Below are 17,583 nucleotides of genomic sequence, written 5' to 3'. Positions count from 1 at the left end.
CTTTTAAAAGTAACGATAACCAACACTGGATACATGCACATGTGAGGCTGGCAGTGCTGTATATGTATTCACAGCAGGTGGTGTCTCTACCTTCAGACAGTGCTTAAAACTGTAGGAGGGGGTCTTGTCAGCATTCTCTCCATGCTCCTCCCTGCGCTTGCAGAAGAGAAGTGCGTGCTCATGCAGGAACAGGTGACGTTGCATGGGTTTGAAGCGCGCCAGCTCCTTCACGCGGTTCGGACCCTTTTTATAACTAATCCACACGCTGAAAGAGCCCTGCATTAGCACACGGCCCAGATCGCCCAGATCTCCCTGCAACATACAGCTGTTGATTACACATATTCAGACGGACACTCGTACATTAAGTTGGTAAAAATCTCACCTCATATCCAGTAATGGCAATCTGGTGCATTGAGTCATTGACAGATTTAAGCAGGTCCAGCATGGCTGCTAGCGCCCCCTGCAGCTCAGAAACCCTCTCACAGCCTGAGCTGTACTTCAGAAGCTCCTGACAGAAAACATGCACACACAAATTCCTTTGATATACAGGACAGAAAACATTATTGCAGAGCAGAAGACAACTTCTGACAGCCCATTGTCTGGATTACAGAGGCTTTATGGACTAAAATTATATAAGGTGATGACAGAATGCTTAAAATAGATGACTGGTGTGTAAAATTTTTTCCACCATTAGGCCAAAAAGGTTCTGAGCATGTTGAGTAATGGTTCCAGTAGCATTTCCACTTGAGTTCGTTATGGTACAATTACAAACCATTCTCCGCTCAGCATGATTAGCTAACTGTACACACAACAGAGAACCTAGTGGAACACCTGTAGTAACATTACGACTCATAAGTGGTTGCTTAGTCAGTCCATTCCAATACTGATTTCACTGCACCACAATGGAAAAAGAAACTGTAACTGTGTCAACAAGCCAGGATCGGTTCGGCATTGGTAACCGTTGGTGGAAAAGTGCCTGAAGTATACTTTTGTATTCTAGATCTCACCTTTAATAGGAGCTGGTACTTTGTAAGGCGCTGGACTGGTTTCAGCAGGTATGAATCAAGAGCAAGTTTGTGTTCCAGCTTCTTTTGGCACTCCTAAGGCAAACAACACACATCCCAGCATGTTATTGCTCAAGATGTATAGCTAAATGTGTGCTGCAAAATTATTTTGTAGGTAAGGACAGTATTTTGATTATTGTACAGTATTTTTGATACCTGAAAAAATGAACAATCAGAAAACTGCCTCCATAAGGACTCCGATCGAGGTTTGTTCTGACAGTAACATTCATATAAATGGAAATTCTCTTTCTGGAAATATACAGATATTTCATGTCAGATTTGTTTTGTAATAATACAGCAAGGGTGGCATGAACACTAACCTCAGACTAATCTCATATGGTGTTTTAAACTGTGCCTTGCATTTCTCACCCGTTCCAGAAAACATGCCCCTACTGCCTCAGGGGTCTCCAGACAGCTCTCTAAATCCTGGAGGAAGACACTGTAGAACAGAAGCCACAAGTCAAACATTTTGGCTACAGTGCTGGCCAAGCCGCAAGCTACTCATAATTTAAAGCTGTTAAACTACAGTCAAACTACCCTTTTGATAAAGTTATTTTAGATGTTCCATTGAAACTAACATTCAAAATAAACCAATTTACTAAAATGAATGCATTCATGAAAAACTGTGCGGCATTGTAAGCATTTACCCCACCATCTTGTGCCTCCATACTCAAAGTAACCAATATCCCTTACAATACTATAGATACAGCATGAACATATGTAATGAAATATGTATTTTTTGTGTGTGAATATAAATTATTTGTGTATATATACATTTTGTACAGTGTGCAAATATAGTATGGACTAATATAATCCGTACTAACTACACTGAGTATGCAATATAAAATGTAACAAAAATCAATATGCAGTAAAAATATCTAGTTTCCACTATAAATGATATTTGCACAAACTTTAGTATGCACTACATCGAGTATACTCTACAATTTTCGAGTATTAACTACAATAAGTATGTACTACTTCTAATATGCACAACAAATGTAGTATGCTCTACATCTAGCATGCATTAAAAATCTATGCACTACAAATGTAGTATGCTGTTCAATCAGGGGCAATTCTAGGATTCCAGTCTCAGGGGAACACAGGCAGGGCAACGCCTATCAGTACAAGTATGTACCACATCTAGTATGTACTACATGAAATATGCACTACAAATCTACAGTGCGAAACTAGATGCATAAATAGTTCGGCAATCTAAAAAATGTATGCCTTTTTCTGTCTCTGTAATCAATTTGTAAGATTGACTGACACATTAAGAGGTCACACAGCTGTCTGTCAGAGCCCCCTGCACTGTTGGTGCTCTGCCTTCCAGCTGAACTCTCATTGGCTTAATCAAATCCTTATTTGACCAACAGCCATTTAGCTGTAATTAAAGTGCTTTAATTGGCATGACGGCTTCCTGCAGTCAACCAGTTTGGCAATTTGCCTCGTCAGGGATGAAGACCCAGCAGGCAAGACAGGTTTCAAAGCCACTATCAAACACAGCTGCATAAACCAGATAAGTTATATGTAAAATTATAGAGGAAAAATGGTTTATGAAAGTGTCTCAATGTCAAAACTGTGCAGCTGGGTCTGATTTGGTGCTGCTTTATCTCACAGGAAACAGAATATTATTTCAGTCCTCAGCTATTGTTTACACATTCCTTCTGTCATCAACATGAAGTTCTGTGAACAGTGTGAATGCATGTGTGAGGCCTTGCCTGCTATGAAAGTTGAAGATATCAGGCAAGTTTCCAAACAGCACATCTTTCTTGTTGCGAAGACTTGTTGGCAGGAGAGAAGCAAGAGACGGATTGTCCATTTCAGCCCTGTAGCCCTGCAAGTCCACATAAATACACAGCAAATCCATACCATCACCACCTGAGCTCTCAACACTGTGCTCAATGCCAGATTCACATAAAAATCCATGAAGGTCTCATCATCCTACCAGGAGCACTGCCAGCAACTCCTCCACATAGATCCTTTCTGTCTCTATGAGCTCATTTATCACATGTCTGCAATGTCACACACACACAGATTCACAGGATCAGACATGTCTTGTTTATTCCAAGCAGAAGCAAAGACAGTTTAATCTGGGAAGTCAAAGTGACAGATGTATTAGACTCACCGTTTAAGGAGGTCAGTTCCGTCCTCTCCATCTACAATGTAGGGCAGACAGCTTGGTGTCTGATAGTCATGAATCACTTCAATCTGACAGACAAACACTTAATGATTTCTTTAATACATAATCCAGTCTCTCACACACACAATAACCCAATGCACATTCATTGATTGCATTTTGATCCTAAAAATGTACAGTATCACAGAAAGTGGTGCTTACCTTCCTGGAGATAGGGCTTTTCCTTGATGCTCTTTTGCCTGGCAGTGGGAGGTCAAAGGTGAACTTTAAACTGGAATTAAAATCTGTTTAAAAAGTTGAGAGTTCCTGGATAAGATACAAAGCCCAAACTAAATCAATTTCAAAATACTTTTTACAAAAATGTGACGTTCTTTTTAACGTGACGTTCTTTTTTGGTCCAAAACTTGTCAGAGTGTTGCTATGTGGCACACATTCGTGTTGCTATGTGGTTGCTAGGATGTTGTGGGTGGTTTCTAGAGCATTGCTAGGTTGGTTGCCAAGGTGTTTTGGGTGGTAGCTCGGTGGAAAAAAGAGCCGTCTGCTTGGTTTGGATCCCTCATTCAGCATCTTCAATATCAAGTCTATGGGATTTTTTTTTTTTCACCCATTTTATAATCCGTTAGGTGAAAATCATAAGTCTGAACACTTTGAAAAGTAACAGCCTAGTATTAAAGGAATAGTTCAGTGGTGGTGGCGTAGTGGGTTAAAGCACAGAACTTGTAAGTAGAAGGTTGCCAGTTTGATCCCCACAGCCACCACCATTGTGTCCTTCACTTAACTCCAGGTTGCTCCTGGGGGACTGTCCCTGTAATAAGTGCCTTGAAAGTCACTTTGGATAAAAGCATCTGCCAAATGCATAAATGAAAATTAATGAGTTCATCCAAAAATTACAATTCTCTCATCACTTACTCACCCTTATGCCATCTCAGATGAAGATTTTTAGAATTATTTCTCAGCTCTTTTGGTCTGCAAGTGAATGGGTGCCAAAATTTTGAAGATCCAAAAACTACATAAGCCAGCATAAAAGTAATCCATAAAACACCAGTGGTTAAATCCATGCCTTCGGAAGAGGTATGATAGGTGTGGATGAGAAACAGATCCTTTTTTACTATAAATTCTTCTTCCTGTACAGTCAATCTCCATTTTCACTTTTACATTCTTCTTGTGTTTTTGGTGATTCACATTCTTCATGCATATCGCCCCCTGGGCAGGGAGAAGAATTTCTAGCAAAAAAAGACAAATATTGATCCGTTTCTCACCCACACCTATCAAATCACTTCTGAAGATATGGATTAAAACACTGGAGTCGTTTGAATTACTTTTATGCTGCCTTTATGTGCTTTTTAGAGTGTCAGAGCTGAAATATTCTTCTAAAAATCTTAATTTGTGTTCTGCAAAAGAAAATCATACACATCTGGGATGGCATGAGGGTGAGTAAATGATTAGATAAATGTAATTTTGGGGTGAAATATCCCTTTAAGTTGCACAGTTTGAGGTAGAATTTATGTACAAATGGGGCAGGACAAGTTACATGTTGAAGTAATATTGTAAGCATCTCTACTTTAACAGGTATTTAAACCTTAATTGCTCATACTTTGAGTTAGATGTCAGTACAAACCCAACCCTAAGTGTGAGCAATTGCTTAGCAAGCATCACAAATAATAAATAATGATAAGAAGCATTGATAAGATCCTTGAAATAAAAATGTATAGTCTGCATTATAAAACATTAAAATAGATCAGTCACTAGCATACAAAACAGAGTTATATCTGCAGTCCTCTACTACACACAATTAATTCGTGTAAACGGTATCAGTAAAGACATGCAAAAATCTAACATCAGTTTACTCCAACTTTTGCAGTCATATAGAAGACTTCAACAGTTCATGTCCTCTGTCAGTGAATAAAATCCTCCATAAATGGCAAAAGCCCAGCAGAATCAGTGTTTTAACTACAGACCGGTGTTTTAGCTTTACTGCTTCATATTGCATGATTGTCACATTACTTTTGATGCATTGTTACCCAGCTATGCTTAAGATCACATTATGTAAGGTGAGCTCTGCGTGTCTCTATCACTCTTTACCTTGATCTCTCCATCTTAAAGTGCTTCCAACGCTCTCACAACAACTACTAAAAAGCATAAAGGCTTGGTGTCAGAAATGTTTCTATATCTCCACTGTATTCTCTTTCATTATGCCAGGTATATTAAGTTTTGAATTCTAGATTAAACAGTAATGCTTTCCAGTTTACACAAAGGCATTCATTTGACTATAGGTAAGCTTTGTTGAAGGTCCCTGGAGGTAATAAGGATCTTTAATGTATGTGAATTGCAGATTACCCCTATAGCACAACTCCCCAGGCATTCTTTCTTATCCGCAGGGACTGATTAGGAGGAAGCAGCAGTGTTCGTTCATAAATGCAGATAGTCAGTTGGCTTCAGAGATTTTTATGCAGTTTGCACAAAGCTGTCCACTTTAAGTGAAGCTTTGATCCAGAGGCTTGACAGCTTCATTAAAGAGTACGCTTTTTAATACATTTCATACCGTAGCAGGGAATGTACATGACAAGAGTCATGTTGTATAGCTTCATTTCCCAGATGAGAAACATGTAACACAAAATCTTGCAAGGATGTATTAACTATTTATGAGATGGCGAATGTTCATGGTTGAATCATATTCAGTATAATTGGACCTAAAATTAAAGTTGTCTTTTTCAAAGGCTTGCAATGGCACATACCATGTTTGGGGGAGAAGAGGGGGGATTTAGAGCGTGGTGGAGTCTCTGGTCGAGGGGCCACCAGTTGGATTGGTCGCACATGTTTGTCTGCCAGTTTCCTCAGGCAGTTCTGTCTGGATTGAATCAGAGCCTGCACAGAGCTATGCTTTTCAAATGTCTTCTCAATATGAGCCTGGAGCAGAACAAAGACACACATACTGTAAGTCACATTTTATGTTCAAGGAACAGTTCACCCAAAAGTGAAGATTCTCTCATCATTTACTCACGCTCATGCCATCCCAGATGTTTATGACTTTCTTTCTCCTGCAGAACACAAATTAAGGTTTTAGAAGAATATTTCAGCTCTGTAAGTCCATACAAATCAAGTTTTTGATGGCCAGAACTTTAAAGCCTAAAAAAGCTCATAAAGGCAGCATAAGCGTAATATATAAGACTGGTTAAATCCATGTCTTCCGAAGGGATATGATAGGTGTGGGTGAGAAACAGATTGATATTAAGGTCCTTTTTTTACTATGAATATCCACCTTTGACCAGCCTCGACCAGTACGTGGCGATATGTGAATCACCAAAAAACAAAAGAAGAAGAATGTGGATGTGAAAATGGAGATTTATAGTAAAAAAGGACTTAAATGTTGATCTGTTTCTCGCCCACAGCTATCACATCACTTCGGAAGATATGGATTTAACCACTGGATTCTTATAGATTACTTTTATGCTGCCTTTGTCATTTTTGGAGCTTCAAAGTTCTGTCCACCATTCACTTGCATTTTATAGACCTACAGAGCTGAAATAGTCTTCTAAAAATCTTCATTTAGGTTCTGCAGAAGAAAGTCATACACATCTGGGATGGCATGAGGGTGAGCAAATGATGAGAGAATTTTCATTTTTGGGTGAACTTTTCCTTTCAGCAATCAGAGAAAATCAGTGAAGACCAATAAAACACTGCCACTATCACTTTGCTAAAAAATTGATTGTCTAAAAATTTAATTTTCAATTTATTTGTATAGCGCTTTTCACAACAAATATAGTTCCAAAACAGTTTTACAAAACTTAGTCCCTTACAAACTCCACAGCAAATCAAAGGTGACAGTGGATCTATATAAAAACGTATATAAAAATTATGTAAGATTTTGTATTTAATAATAAGTCTAGTAAGGCTTCTATATCCAGGATAAAACAGTAGGCTAAAATATCTGTCTCTCATTTTTAAAAATTGTCACAAACTGTGAGTATTTACCTGTAGGTAAGGAGTTAGCACAGATTCATACTCCAGAAACAGCACATCAGCGCCTGCACTGAGAAGAGGTGGCGTCCCCTCCTGGAACTTCTCAATAGCTCGAAGTGCTGTTTGAGCACCCTCTTTAGACTGAAATTTATCTACCTGCTGATTGGCCAAAAGATAAGTGCCTTCATCACACCAGCACTGAGCCTGAAGACACATAACAGAAAGCGTAAAGCCATAAAGATTAACACTTGAATATCCTCAAAAACGAAATACTGGCTGTTGTTCTAAATACAAAACAAAACCATAACCCTATTTAAACCCCATTTTAAGCCTTCATAATGTAAAGCAATGTGAGTGAGAGTGGGTGTAAAAGATACACAGAGTGTGTGTAGTATTAGCCCACCTTTTCCAGAGATCGCAGTAAGGTCTGTGCTTGTGTCAGTATGTTGCGTTTAGTACTGAGGGCAGAGGTCAGTGTGTCACATTGATGTCTGAGTTCATTACAGCGTTGTATGATCAGAGCCATAGCATAGTGATGCCCAGCAGCCAGCTGATGTCCATGCAGCATAAGAACTTGAGCCCGACTCATCTCCTCCTTTAACACACATACTGCTGTCAGAAACGTCAATATTTAGTTAGTGTCTGCACATGTGACATGAACAGGAAAACATAATGCAGTTACCTGTGCACGTTTTTCTAGACTGTCCAGCTCTTTGATGGTCTGCTCTGTTTGTGCCAGTGACTCTCCTGTGATGCTTAACTTCCTTTCCTGAGCTCTTAATTTTTCTAAAGAGCATTCCATCTGGCAGAGAGGGAACATGAGAAAACTTAGGGAAAAATACTTCCAATAACACTTCCTATTACCATTTTATTTAAGTCTTATATCTTTTCATTACTTTTCTGTATTACACTGCTGCCCTATAGCTTGTGTCCTACTCTAGTTTACTTTTAAATTTGGTATTGCACAAAGATGTAACCAAATATTCAAGGTTGGGGAGCAACAAATGAAAAAGTTTAAGAATCGGTCATTAAAAAAGACCCAGATTTATCGGCCACTGCCCTTTTTATTGTGCACTTCTGTATGATTAATTGCTTGTATTTTTCTCAGGGATGAAGACATAATTTGAAAACTAGGGGGAAATTAAAGCATTTGTAATGATAATCTCCTGAAATGTCCTAAAATGGTTGCAACACCCTTTTTTTCCATATGTAATTAGCTTTGGATTAAATCATCTGCTAAATGATTAAATGTAAATGTACTTCTTGCCCTTTACAAACCATAATATCCCAGCACATCAGTTCATGATCCAATCCCTGTTCTGGCTGTGTATAAAGTGAGTGGCTTTTTTGTGAGCCAAGATTCTGCATTTTTTATATGATTTTTCTATGAAAATAGCAATCAGAACAGTTTTGCTGAAATGCTAGGGACAAGGACACACCTCCTGAAAGCTATGCTCATATCTCAACAGCTGCAAATATTGCTGGAGTTTGAGGTGGTGCTTATCAAAGAAGCCATCAAAAGCCATCTCCATATCTGTGAGCTGAGCCAGCAGCCTGCAGGAACAATTACAGGTATGACAGGACACTTTAAGAAGCTTGATATTAGGTTCACATCCAGAAAAATTATTTTGGAGATGAAAATTGTCTCTATACCTCTGCATGGTATCCCAGTCCTGGGTTATGTCCCAATGAGTGTCAGAGTCCCCATCCTTTCTAGAAGTCTCTAGGTTGTGGAGCAGTTGTCGTCCCTCCCTCATTACTGATCTGATGGAATCCTGCAACCACAGACAACAAAAACACCTTGCACTGTGTTCTGCTGTCATTGACATCACAGACTCATGAGTAAAAAACAAAAAGTGCCGTAAGCAATTATATGCTTGTGACGAGGAGGGCGTGGCCGGACCATGAGGATGGATGCCTGGAGCTCAATTACCCCAGTCAGCTGGGAGAGGGTAAGAGAGGAGCCGGAGACGCCAGTTAGGGAGAGAGAGAGAGAGAGAATGCATGCAGCTGACGAACGTGTGCATTCTGCATTGGGCCGGGAAGTCCAACAGTGTGCGCGACACACGGAGCTGTGTGTGTGTGTGTGTGTGTGTGTGTGTGTGTGTGTGTGTGTGCCGGCGAGTGTGTGCTGAAAAGCATTTTTATGTCCAAGTGAAAATGTGTTTAATTAAAGCCTTCCGTGAACTGTTCACCCAGCTCCCGCTTCCTCCTTTTATAATAATTTTAGGTTTTGTCTACATATAACATTTTATGGCAGAGGCTATTTGCACCAAGTGCAAATAGTGATAGATTCTATTTACATTAGAGAAAATAGCAACCAAAAGCATATTTTTCCACACAAAAAGCATATAGTGCTACAGAAGATGCTGTGGCGGATATTATTTGCACTCTTAATTAAATATTAACATACAGTATAGGGGCATCACTGCAGCATGTTTATTATGTTTATTTAGAGTCCCAGAGACACCCAGTCTACACCAACCCCTTTACCCCTAAACCTAATTAACCATGGTTTTACTACAGTAACCAAAGTATCAGTATGATATTTTGTTGTAAAATCATAGTAACCCCAAAATTATATATATTACTATAATAACACCATATTACTGTAGTAACACCATGGTTAATTGCATTAAAACTATGGCTTCCACCAAAAAAAATAATAATAAAAAAAATAGAAAAAATAAACATGTTTACCATAATATTACTACAGTAAAACCATGGTTAATATTACTTTGTTTTTATAGTTTTTATTTATAACTAAATGTAGTATTAAAGAAAATATTAAGAGTGGAGAGAGGAAACAGGATGGGAAAATGTGGGACAAAAGGAGGAACCGAACCCGGGTCGTCTGCACAAGGAAAGCACATCCACACTTTACACCACATGCCACTGCAGTGACACAAGTGTCTGTGTTTCTATCACACTATTGGAGTGCAAATCGCCACACTGTGTGACAGTCACTTGAAGTCCTTCATACATGGTATAATATGTGCTTTTTACTTTTTTATGTGTACCTTAAGCCTCCTGTATTTCTCAGTGTGGGACAGCAGTAGTAACTCAATGGCATTGCACTCTTCTGACAACTGCGTCTCAGCCAGCTCTGTACCAAAGGCCTGCAGCATCTGAGCAATGTCCTTAACCATAACGGCAAAACTCTCAATGGCCTGTAAAGATTAAAGAGGCTGTCTGATTCGAAGTGATATTTCTGTTTATTTTGTTATTGTATTTATTGCATTTCAAGCATTACTGTTCTCAGGATGATCCAGTCACTGTGGCAGTAGTCAAGTGTGCCCCCAAACTCTGAGGTCAACTGGTTCTCATCAATGTAACGCAGCAGATCTGTGACAGAGCTGAGCATCACCACCTTTAAAAGACACACAATACACACATACAGATCAGGGTGGTACTGCAGTTCACAAAGAAAGAAGTGAAAGAATGTGCAGTTCTGTTGAGTCATACAGGCATTTTGAGCATGAAATCCTCTTGACTAAAGCGGAAACCGAGATCAGTGACAGTACGCTGGAAGAAGCTGGTGGGTCTCAACACCAACACCAGGTGCAGGTTCCCTGGGAATGAGGCCTAAAAGACAGAGAAAAAATGATATCAGTGGCCTGGCAGTCCACCTTAGTGTGTTTAGAGGCAGAAAGAGGCATACCAAAAACCTTAACAGCCTCAAGGGTATAAAGAAAAACAGAAATAGAAGAAAAAAAGAGAGAAAATCAACAGTAAGGTGCCTAAGACAAGTGAAGAGTGAAAGCGTTACCATATTAGGTTAGATGACAAATAACATGGACATACTTTAATTTCAAGATTTTAGGTTAAAATTTATATGAGAGAGTGTACATTTAAGTGTTGTGACTTGTCAACATTTCTTTAAGTTTTTCACCATTTTGCATTTCTCCTGTAGTGCGACAAACTACTTTATAAGTACAAATGTTCCATATAGTATAATAATTTTTTTCATGTTTAAAATAGTTTAAGATATGTCTCACTGCAGGAAAAAATGACACATATCATGTCAATAGCAATTAACACAGAACACACACACACACACACACATACACACACACACACACACACACACACACATAGCCTATATAGTTCATACATAAAATACATTCATTCAGTTACTCAATTATAAAGTTTAAATAGAATTGATTTAATCCACTACTTTTGCCTGTTTAAACTGTCCTGTACTGTCACTCATCAGCACATATTTACACAGTACACAACTCTATCAGTCACACACACGAGTGCACACTGACAACCTGTCAATCAGACAAACGCCAATCACATCACTCTTGACATTGACTTGTCCTTAAGCATTTGTAAACAGTAGGGCTATCTGCAACAATCCTTTATGTTCTTTATAAAACCTGGTTAAAATGTTTCACGACAAAACAATGCCCTCCGCTGCATAGATAAGAGGAATGACTAAGCTAAAACAATCCGTCGCGCCGCAGTGTAACAATGATCGCATCGAATTCAGCTGCCGCATTCTCCCTGCTACCCATCTAAACTTCAGTTCAACTCTTCATGCGTTTAACAAACTAACCCATTACCGTGGACCGGCGTATCCTGGGAATTCCTCGCCTGTAGTTTCGCTCACTCATCATAGTGACTGATGTTTTAAGGGGATGAGCGGCGCTCCTAACCTCGCCCATCCTTTCTCGGATGACCGGTGCCCGGTGCAGTGGACAGACTGCAGGATTCATTGCCGCAGCGTCACTGTTGCTGCTGCTGCCAGCGTCTGCACAGACTCTCTCCTCATCTCTCCTTCGCACCTGGAGCGTCATCATGTAAAAACCTGCGCATAGTTTGTGCTAACTCATGCATTCCCTGTCTTTCGCAGTGAGCTCGGGTTACATACACTGTGCTGAAAGCTGATGTTTTAAAATGTTAACTTCAGATGCCGCATTTAGTGATATATTCAAGCTCTGGGAAAAAGGTCGGCTGCATTGATCTACTTCAGCACCATAGACAGCTACAAGGCCCGCAGCACCATTACAGCATAAATAAAAAGTGTTGCATCCAGTCCCCAAGGAAAGATGTATAGGCCTACTCTTGAAGAATAATAAATGAATTAAAATGCATAATAACCCAAAACAACAGAACATTTCTAACCATTTGTAACTTTGCTTTAATTATGAGGAAAAAATACATTTATTATAATTAGCAAATCCTGTATTCTCTCACCGCAATCCTTGCAAGTGCTGTTTTGATCGAGGTCCAAGTATCCAATCTTCGATCTAAAATTATGATAAATTTTACACCAGGTTGCCGTGCTCTGAAAACATGTAAAATGCATCATAAATCACAGTAATTAACTGCCAAAAAAAAAAAAAAAAAAATGAAAAGGAACACTTGAACATATAATGTACAGGGAAGATCGGGGCTAGTTGTCACACGGTGGACCTGTAACAGGGCTATAATACACTGATCAGCCACAACATTAAAACCACCAGCCTAATATTGTGTAGGTCCCACTTGTGCTGACAAAACAGTGCCAACCTGCATATCAGAATCGTATTCTGAGATGCTATTCTTCTCACCACAATTGTACAGAGTGGTTATCCGAGTTACCGTAGACTTTGTCAGTTCGAACTAGTCTGGCCATTCTCTGTTGACCTCTCTCATCAACAAGGCGTTTCCATCCGCAGAACTGCCGCTCACTGGATGCTTTTCGTTTCTGGCACCATTCGGAGTAAATTCTAGAGACTGCTGCGTGTGAAAATCCCAGAAGATCAGCAGTTGGTCTGGCACCAACAATCATGCCATAGTCCAAATAACTGAGATCACATTTTTCCCCATTCTGATGGTTGATGTGAACATTAACTGAAGCTCCTGACCCATTTCTGAATTATTTTATGCATCGCAGCCACATGATTGGCTGTTTAGATAATCGCATGGATGATTGTTGGTACCAGATGGGCTAGTTTGAGGATTTCTGTAATTGCTGATCTCCTGGGATTTTCACACACAACAGTGTTGTTTGGCAGCACGAGGGGGACCTACACAATATTAGGCAGGTGGTTTTAATGTTGTGGCTGATCGGTGTATAACTCAGTAACTATAAAGTTTTGAGTCAAAAGTCCAATTAAACAAATTTGTTTGTCTGTTCCAAGCACACAGTTCAACATAACATTTTGTGAATTTTATCCTACAAACCAAAATCCCAATATCATCCTATTTTCGCTAGCTGTTGGGTAAATACACTGAAAAAAGTGAACCTAAAAATGTTCTTAATGTGGCACAATCAAAATTAACTGGCTTTATTCAAGTCAAACATATTATTTAACTTCACTGAATCAACTTTAATACATTAGATTTCATTAAAAAATAAATAAATAAATAAATAAATAAAAAATAACAAACATTAAGGGTTAGATCAGGTAGAAACAGCTCATTAAGGCAACAATCACAGGTTACCACTGTGTGAACACAATAAAACCACACTAGCATAATTTCAGGAAAGGATCAACAATGTAATAAAGGTATACTTTAACCAAAAGGTTAAACTGTGTTCTCAGGATAAGTGTATTTTTGAAAAATGTCAGGTTGTGGAAAGTTGTCACATGTTTCAAATGTTACACATTTATATAAATTATCAATTAAATATTTGTTGACCATAACAATGGTTTAGATATTTTTGAATGGTACCTTTTACAGTTTTAGTGACTCACGAATTGATTCTGTGTTTCATAAAAGTTTTACTGTTTGAATTTTGCTGAAAGGCCTTTAATAGGCTATTTAATGCAGGTTCCATTGTGACAACTTACCCAATATACTGGGGCATGTTTTCACAATAGGTCGACGTGTTCAATTAGCCTTTTTCAAATGAATTGGAAACTACGTCACCACAGGTTAACGCTACTTCCGCTACGGCTTTGTGGCTATTACTTTAGTATACATTTGCCTCGAATAACGCTTCTTACCTCTTCTCTATGGTCTGTTTTCCAAAGAGTCACAATACAATTTACACAGAAATTATTTATCATCTTTTCCCAACTGATTCGGCTACTCAGGCTGCAGTATCTTTGAGTGTATACGCTCAAATGAAGCGCTGGTGTGGTTTCTTCACCAGTCTCATTAGCATAAACGAGAATCCTTGTGTCACTGTATCATGAGAAATTAATTCGAAAAAGCTTGATATATAGCCTACTCCCAGCACAGATGCAAAAATACAAATAAAATCCACTGTATCTAATTGAACCTCGTATTAAACTCCCAAACATGTTAAATACAATATACATTTATACATAATCAAACTGATGAAACAAAGTCACCCTGTCAAATTTAATTTCCTATTTTCATAAATTATACACACACACACACATGTTGGTGCAGCTATCATTCAGAGGACTCACCATAGACATAATGATTTTTATACTGTACAAACTATAGATTCTATCCCCTAAGCCTAACCCTACCCCTAAACCTAATCCTCACAAAAAAACTTTCTGCATTTTAACATTTTCAATAAAACATCGTTTAGTATGTTTTTTTAAGTGATTTGAATTATGGGGACACTAGAAATGTCCTCATAAACCACATTTATAGCATAATACCCTTGTAATTACCAGTTTGTAACCTAAAAAAATGTCCTCGTAAACCACTTAAACCTGCCCACACACACACACACACACACACAAACATGTTGGTTTTGCTATACTTGTGAGGACCCTCCATAGACATAATGATTTATATACTGTACAAACTATAGATTCTATCCCCTAACCCAACATCATTTAATATGCCATTTCCCTTGTGAGGACGACCCAAAAGGTCCTCACAACCAGAAATATCCTCACAGAACAGGTTGATTTTTCAATACTTGGTCCTCACAAGTATAGCAAAACCTGCACACACACACACACACACACACACACACACACACACACACAGGCTGTGTCTCGTTTGGAAGGCTGCATGCTAGGTAGGACACATCCTTTGAAGGCTGCAGTATACCAAGTGTCCTCCTTTAAACAAGTCTCTTTTAAATGAGACTGCCTTCGTAGGACAAACGGAAACAGAACGTAACATGGTTGCTATGACAGCACGCCACTCTTTAACAAGCGCGAGCGCTTTGAGTGAGAAGAGAACAAAGTCCCTCTGGAAGGGAATGTATGAGGTAAATTTTAGGAGGGTTATAATGATGTAAAGATTTTACAGGTGTACTTTTAGTCTAACACTTTATTTTAATTATATATTAATATAATTATACATATTATATACTCTGCACCCATCTACTGAGGTACTTCAACTTGGGAATTAACATTACTTGCGTTTGAACACCATATTTACGGGAAAATTGGCGTAATTTTTTTTTAAGACATTTCTGTTGAATCAAAGAATTGTGGGTTTTGAGTGCCCATGAAGGATACACCTCATGCATCCTCCAAATTCCCATGAAAGAAGGTCGCATTTGAAGGCTGCATTCGAAGTGTCCTACTCGATTTTCTGAAACGAGACAGCCTCGACGACATATGCGGCCGACAAATGCGATCTCTGGAGGATGCAGCCTTCTAAACGAGACACAGCCACAATGTACATTAACCCCACTATCCCAGTAACAGAGCAGCAGAGAGCAATAAAGAACTGTGCAATAAACAATGCATTTTATACTGATTATAACAATATTAAGTGGAGTAAGCACTACATCGGATATTACATCGCGGATTTACAGAGTAAGAACATTAGCTAGGCTACATACACTTCTCAAAAATGATTAAAAATAGTCTCACGAAAGGGATATTTTTCTGAACATTTCACAGCCATGATTCCAATCTTTTATTGGAAAATATAGGGGGAACAGACTTCGACACTAACCTAAGGCATAACATAGGGGGAACAGACTTCAACAAAGGGGAAACATAGTGGGAACACACTTCGACAAAGGGGAAACACAGGGGGAACAGACTTCGACACTAACCTAAGGCAAAACATAGGGGGAACAGACTTCGACAAAGGGGAAACATAGTGGGAACAGACTTCAACAAAGGGGAAACATAGGGGGAACAGACTTCGACACTAACCTAAGGGGGAACATAGGGGGAACAGACTTTGACAGTGCCGTTAACATTAAACATAGGGGGAACAGACTTCGACACTAACCTAAGGCAAAACATAGGGGGAACAGACTTCGAAAAAGGGGAAACATAGGGGGAACAGACTTTGAGACTAGCCTAAGGCGAAACATGGGGGAACAGACTTCGACAAAGGGGAAACATGGGGGAACAGACTTCAACAGAACACTGGCTCTGCTTCGCATTCTGGAACTGCGCAGGTGTGTGAGAGAGTGGAGCTGGCTTCCGATGATTTTCTCCGCACACGTGCTGTTTTACTTGCAATAATGCAGAGCCGACCCAAACAGACACGAAGAATAATGATGAGAATTTATGATCTTATTATTATAGTTATTTATTATTGGTGTAGTCTAAGACCAGTAGCCGCTTGAATATCTCAGTGAATATGTTAGATTCAGTCGCATTATGCCTTCCTTTAAGTTGTCGGAATGTTAATTAGAGCTCTGTAGAGTTGCATAAAATCAGATCAAACATTTACACGCTATTTAATTTGTATGAAGACTTTGATATCAGCAGATCTTGCTTATGTTTCAAGGGCCGTTGTTGATACCGGAAGTACGTGTACCCTGCGAGGGCCACCTCCGGAAGCGAGAAACGCGTAAGTGTGAAAAAGGCATATGAACTGTATCTTTTACCTGATCAATAGTGGTGGAAATGTTCAAAGGCTTTTCTGTAGCCAAGACTTTAAAGCATGTGCCTATACAGAAATGGACTTTCAAAAACAAACCTACCCTGAGAAGTACTGGAGTATAAAGTATGACAACTAGCCCTGGTTTCCCCTATATGTTTGACCATTATTTTAACACATACTGTATAATATGTTATCATACACTTGTATTTATAACATTGTTTGCATTGTGAAGTGCACTGAGACATCTTTAAACATATTCTGTGATTCTGTAAACCTAGTAAGCATCTTGACTGTATTTTAGTGTGCCAAAATGACCACAAAGACCTTGCATCAAGGCAAAATCTTTACTAACAGTTCTACATTACACATAGTGAATACTGTTTTTTCCCCCCCAGATAGCAAAGGTTTTATGTGAAGAGAATACATAATGTGTGCTGCTGTACTGCATTGCAGAGAGATGGAGAGTGGTGTATATTAGACACGGACCTCGGGATCAATGTGAGGTATGAGAGAACTTTGGCCAGAGCTTCTTCGGGAATGTCACTGAAAGCAGAGCATTCTGGGAGAGTAATGATGACACTAGAATCCTCCCCACGACCCCCTAAAACAAAAAAGATCAAATGATCACTTCTTCAGTCAAGGACAGCTCCAAGTTTAGGCTGTAAATGAGTAAAATCTCTAACTAGAAAGACAGAGCTT

The 17,583-nt window shown here is 39.1% G+C and overlaps 1 protein-coding gene across 3 annotated transcripts in view; it reads right to left on the bottom strand.

Moving 5' to 3' along the window:
• The window catches only part of LOC127418234 (proto-oncogene DBL-like), a 37,440-nt gene that overhangs the window by 15,001 nt on the left and 4,856 nt on the right, over positions 1-17,583 (bottom strand). For 2 of the 3 annotated variants that reach the window (XR_007893388.1, XM_051658704.1), the window contains exons 3-22: positions 17,371-17,485; positions 12,364-12,454; positions 10,627-10,746; positions 10,415-10,531; positions 10,182-10,331; positions 8,815-8,936; positions 8,601-8,715; positions 7,844-7,963; positions 7,565-7,756; positions 7,174-7,365; positions 5,937-6,108; positions 3,403-3,485; positions 3,190-3,272; positions 3,010-3,076; positions 2,783-2,898; positions 1,434-1,503; positions 1,221-1,313; positions 1,008-1,100; positions 383-508; positions 91-312 (exon numbers count right to left, since the gene is read on the bottom strand). Coding sequence is in view for 2 of the 3 variants with exons in the window: in XM_051658704.1 (XP_051514664.1) it covers positions 91-312; positions 383-508; positions 1,008-1,100; positions 1,221-1,313; positions 1,434-1,503; positions 2,783-2,898; positions 3,010-3,076; positions 3,190-3,272; positions 3,403-3,485; positions 5,937-6,108; positions 7,174-7,365; positions 7,565-7,756; positions 7,844-7,963; positions 8,601-8,715; positions 8,815-8,936; positions 10,182-10,331; positions 10,415-10,531; positions 10,627-10,746; positions 12,364-12,454; positions 17,371-17,485 (2,459 nt within the window). In the remaining variant the exon portion in view is untranslated. Of the gene's footprint in view, positions 1-90; positions 313-382; positions 509-1,007; positions 1,101-1,220; positions 1,314-1,433; positions 1,504-2,782; positions 2,899-3,009; positions 3,077-3,189; positions 3,273-3,402; positions 3,486-5,936; positions 6,109-7,173; positions 7,366-7,564; positions 7,757-7,843; positions 7,964-8,600; positions 8,716-8,814; positions 8,937-10,181; positions 10,332-10,414; positions 10,532-10,626; positions 10,747-11,729; positions 11,890-12,363; positions 12,455-17,370; positions 17,486-17,583 lie in introns of those variants that run through there. The other variant, XM_051658705.1, reaches the window with a different exon arrangement.

This window comes from Myxocyprinus asiaticus, chromosome 27 (assembly GCF_019703515.2).
Source record: "Myxocyprinus asiaticus isolate MX2 ecotype Aquarium Trade chromosome 27, UBuf_Myxa_2, whole genome shotgun sequence".
Classification (NCBI taxonomy): Eukaryota; Metazoa; Chordata; class Actinopteri; order Cypriniformes; family Catostomidae; genus Myxocyprinus; species Myxocyprinus asiaticus.
Note: the sequence above shows the minus strand (reverse complement) of the source record. Positions and strands in the feature narration are given on the sequence as shown.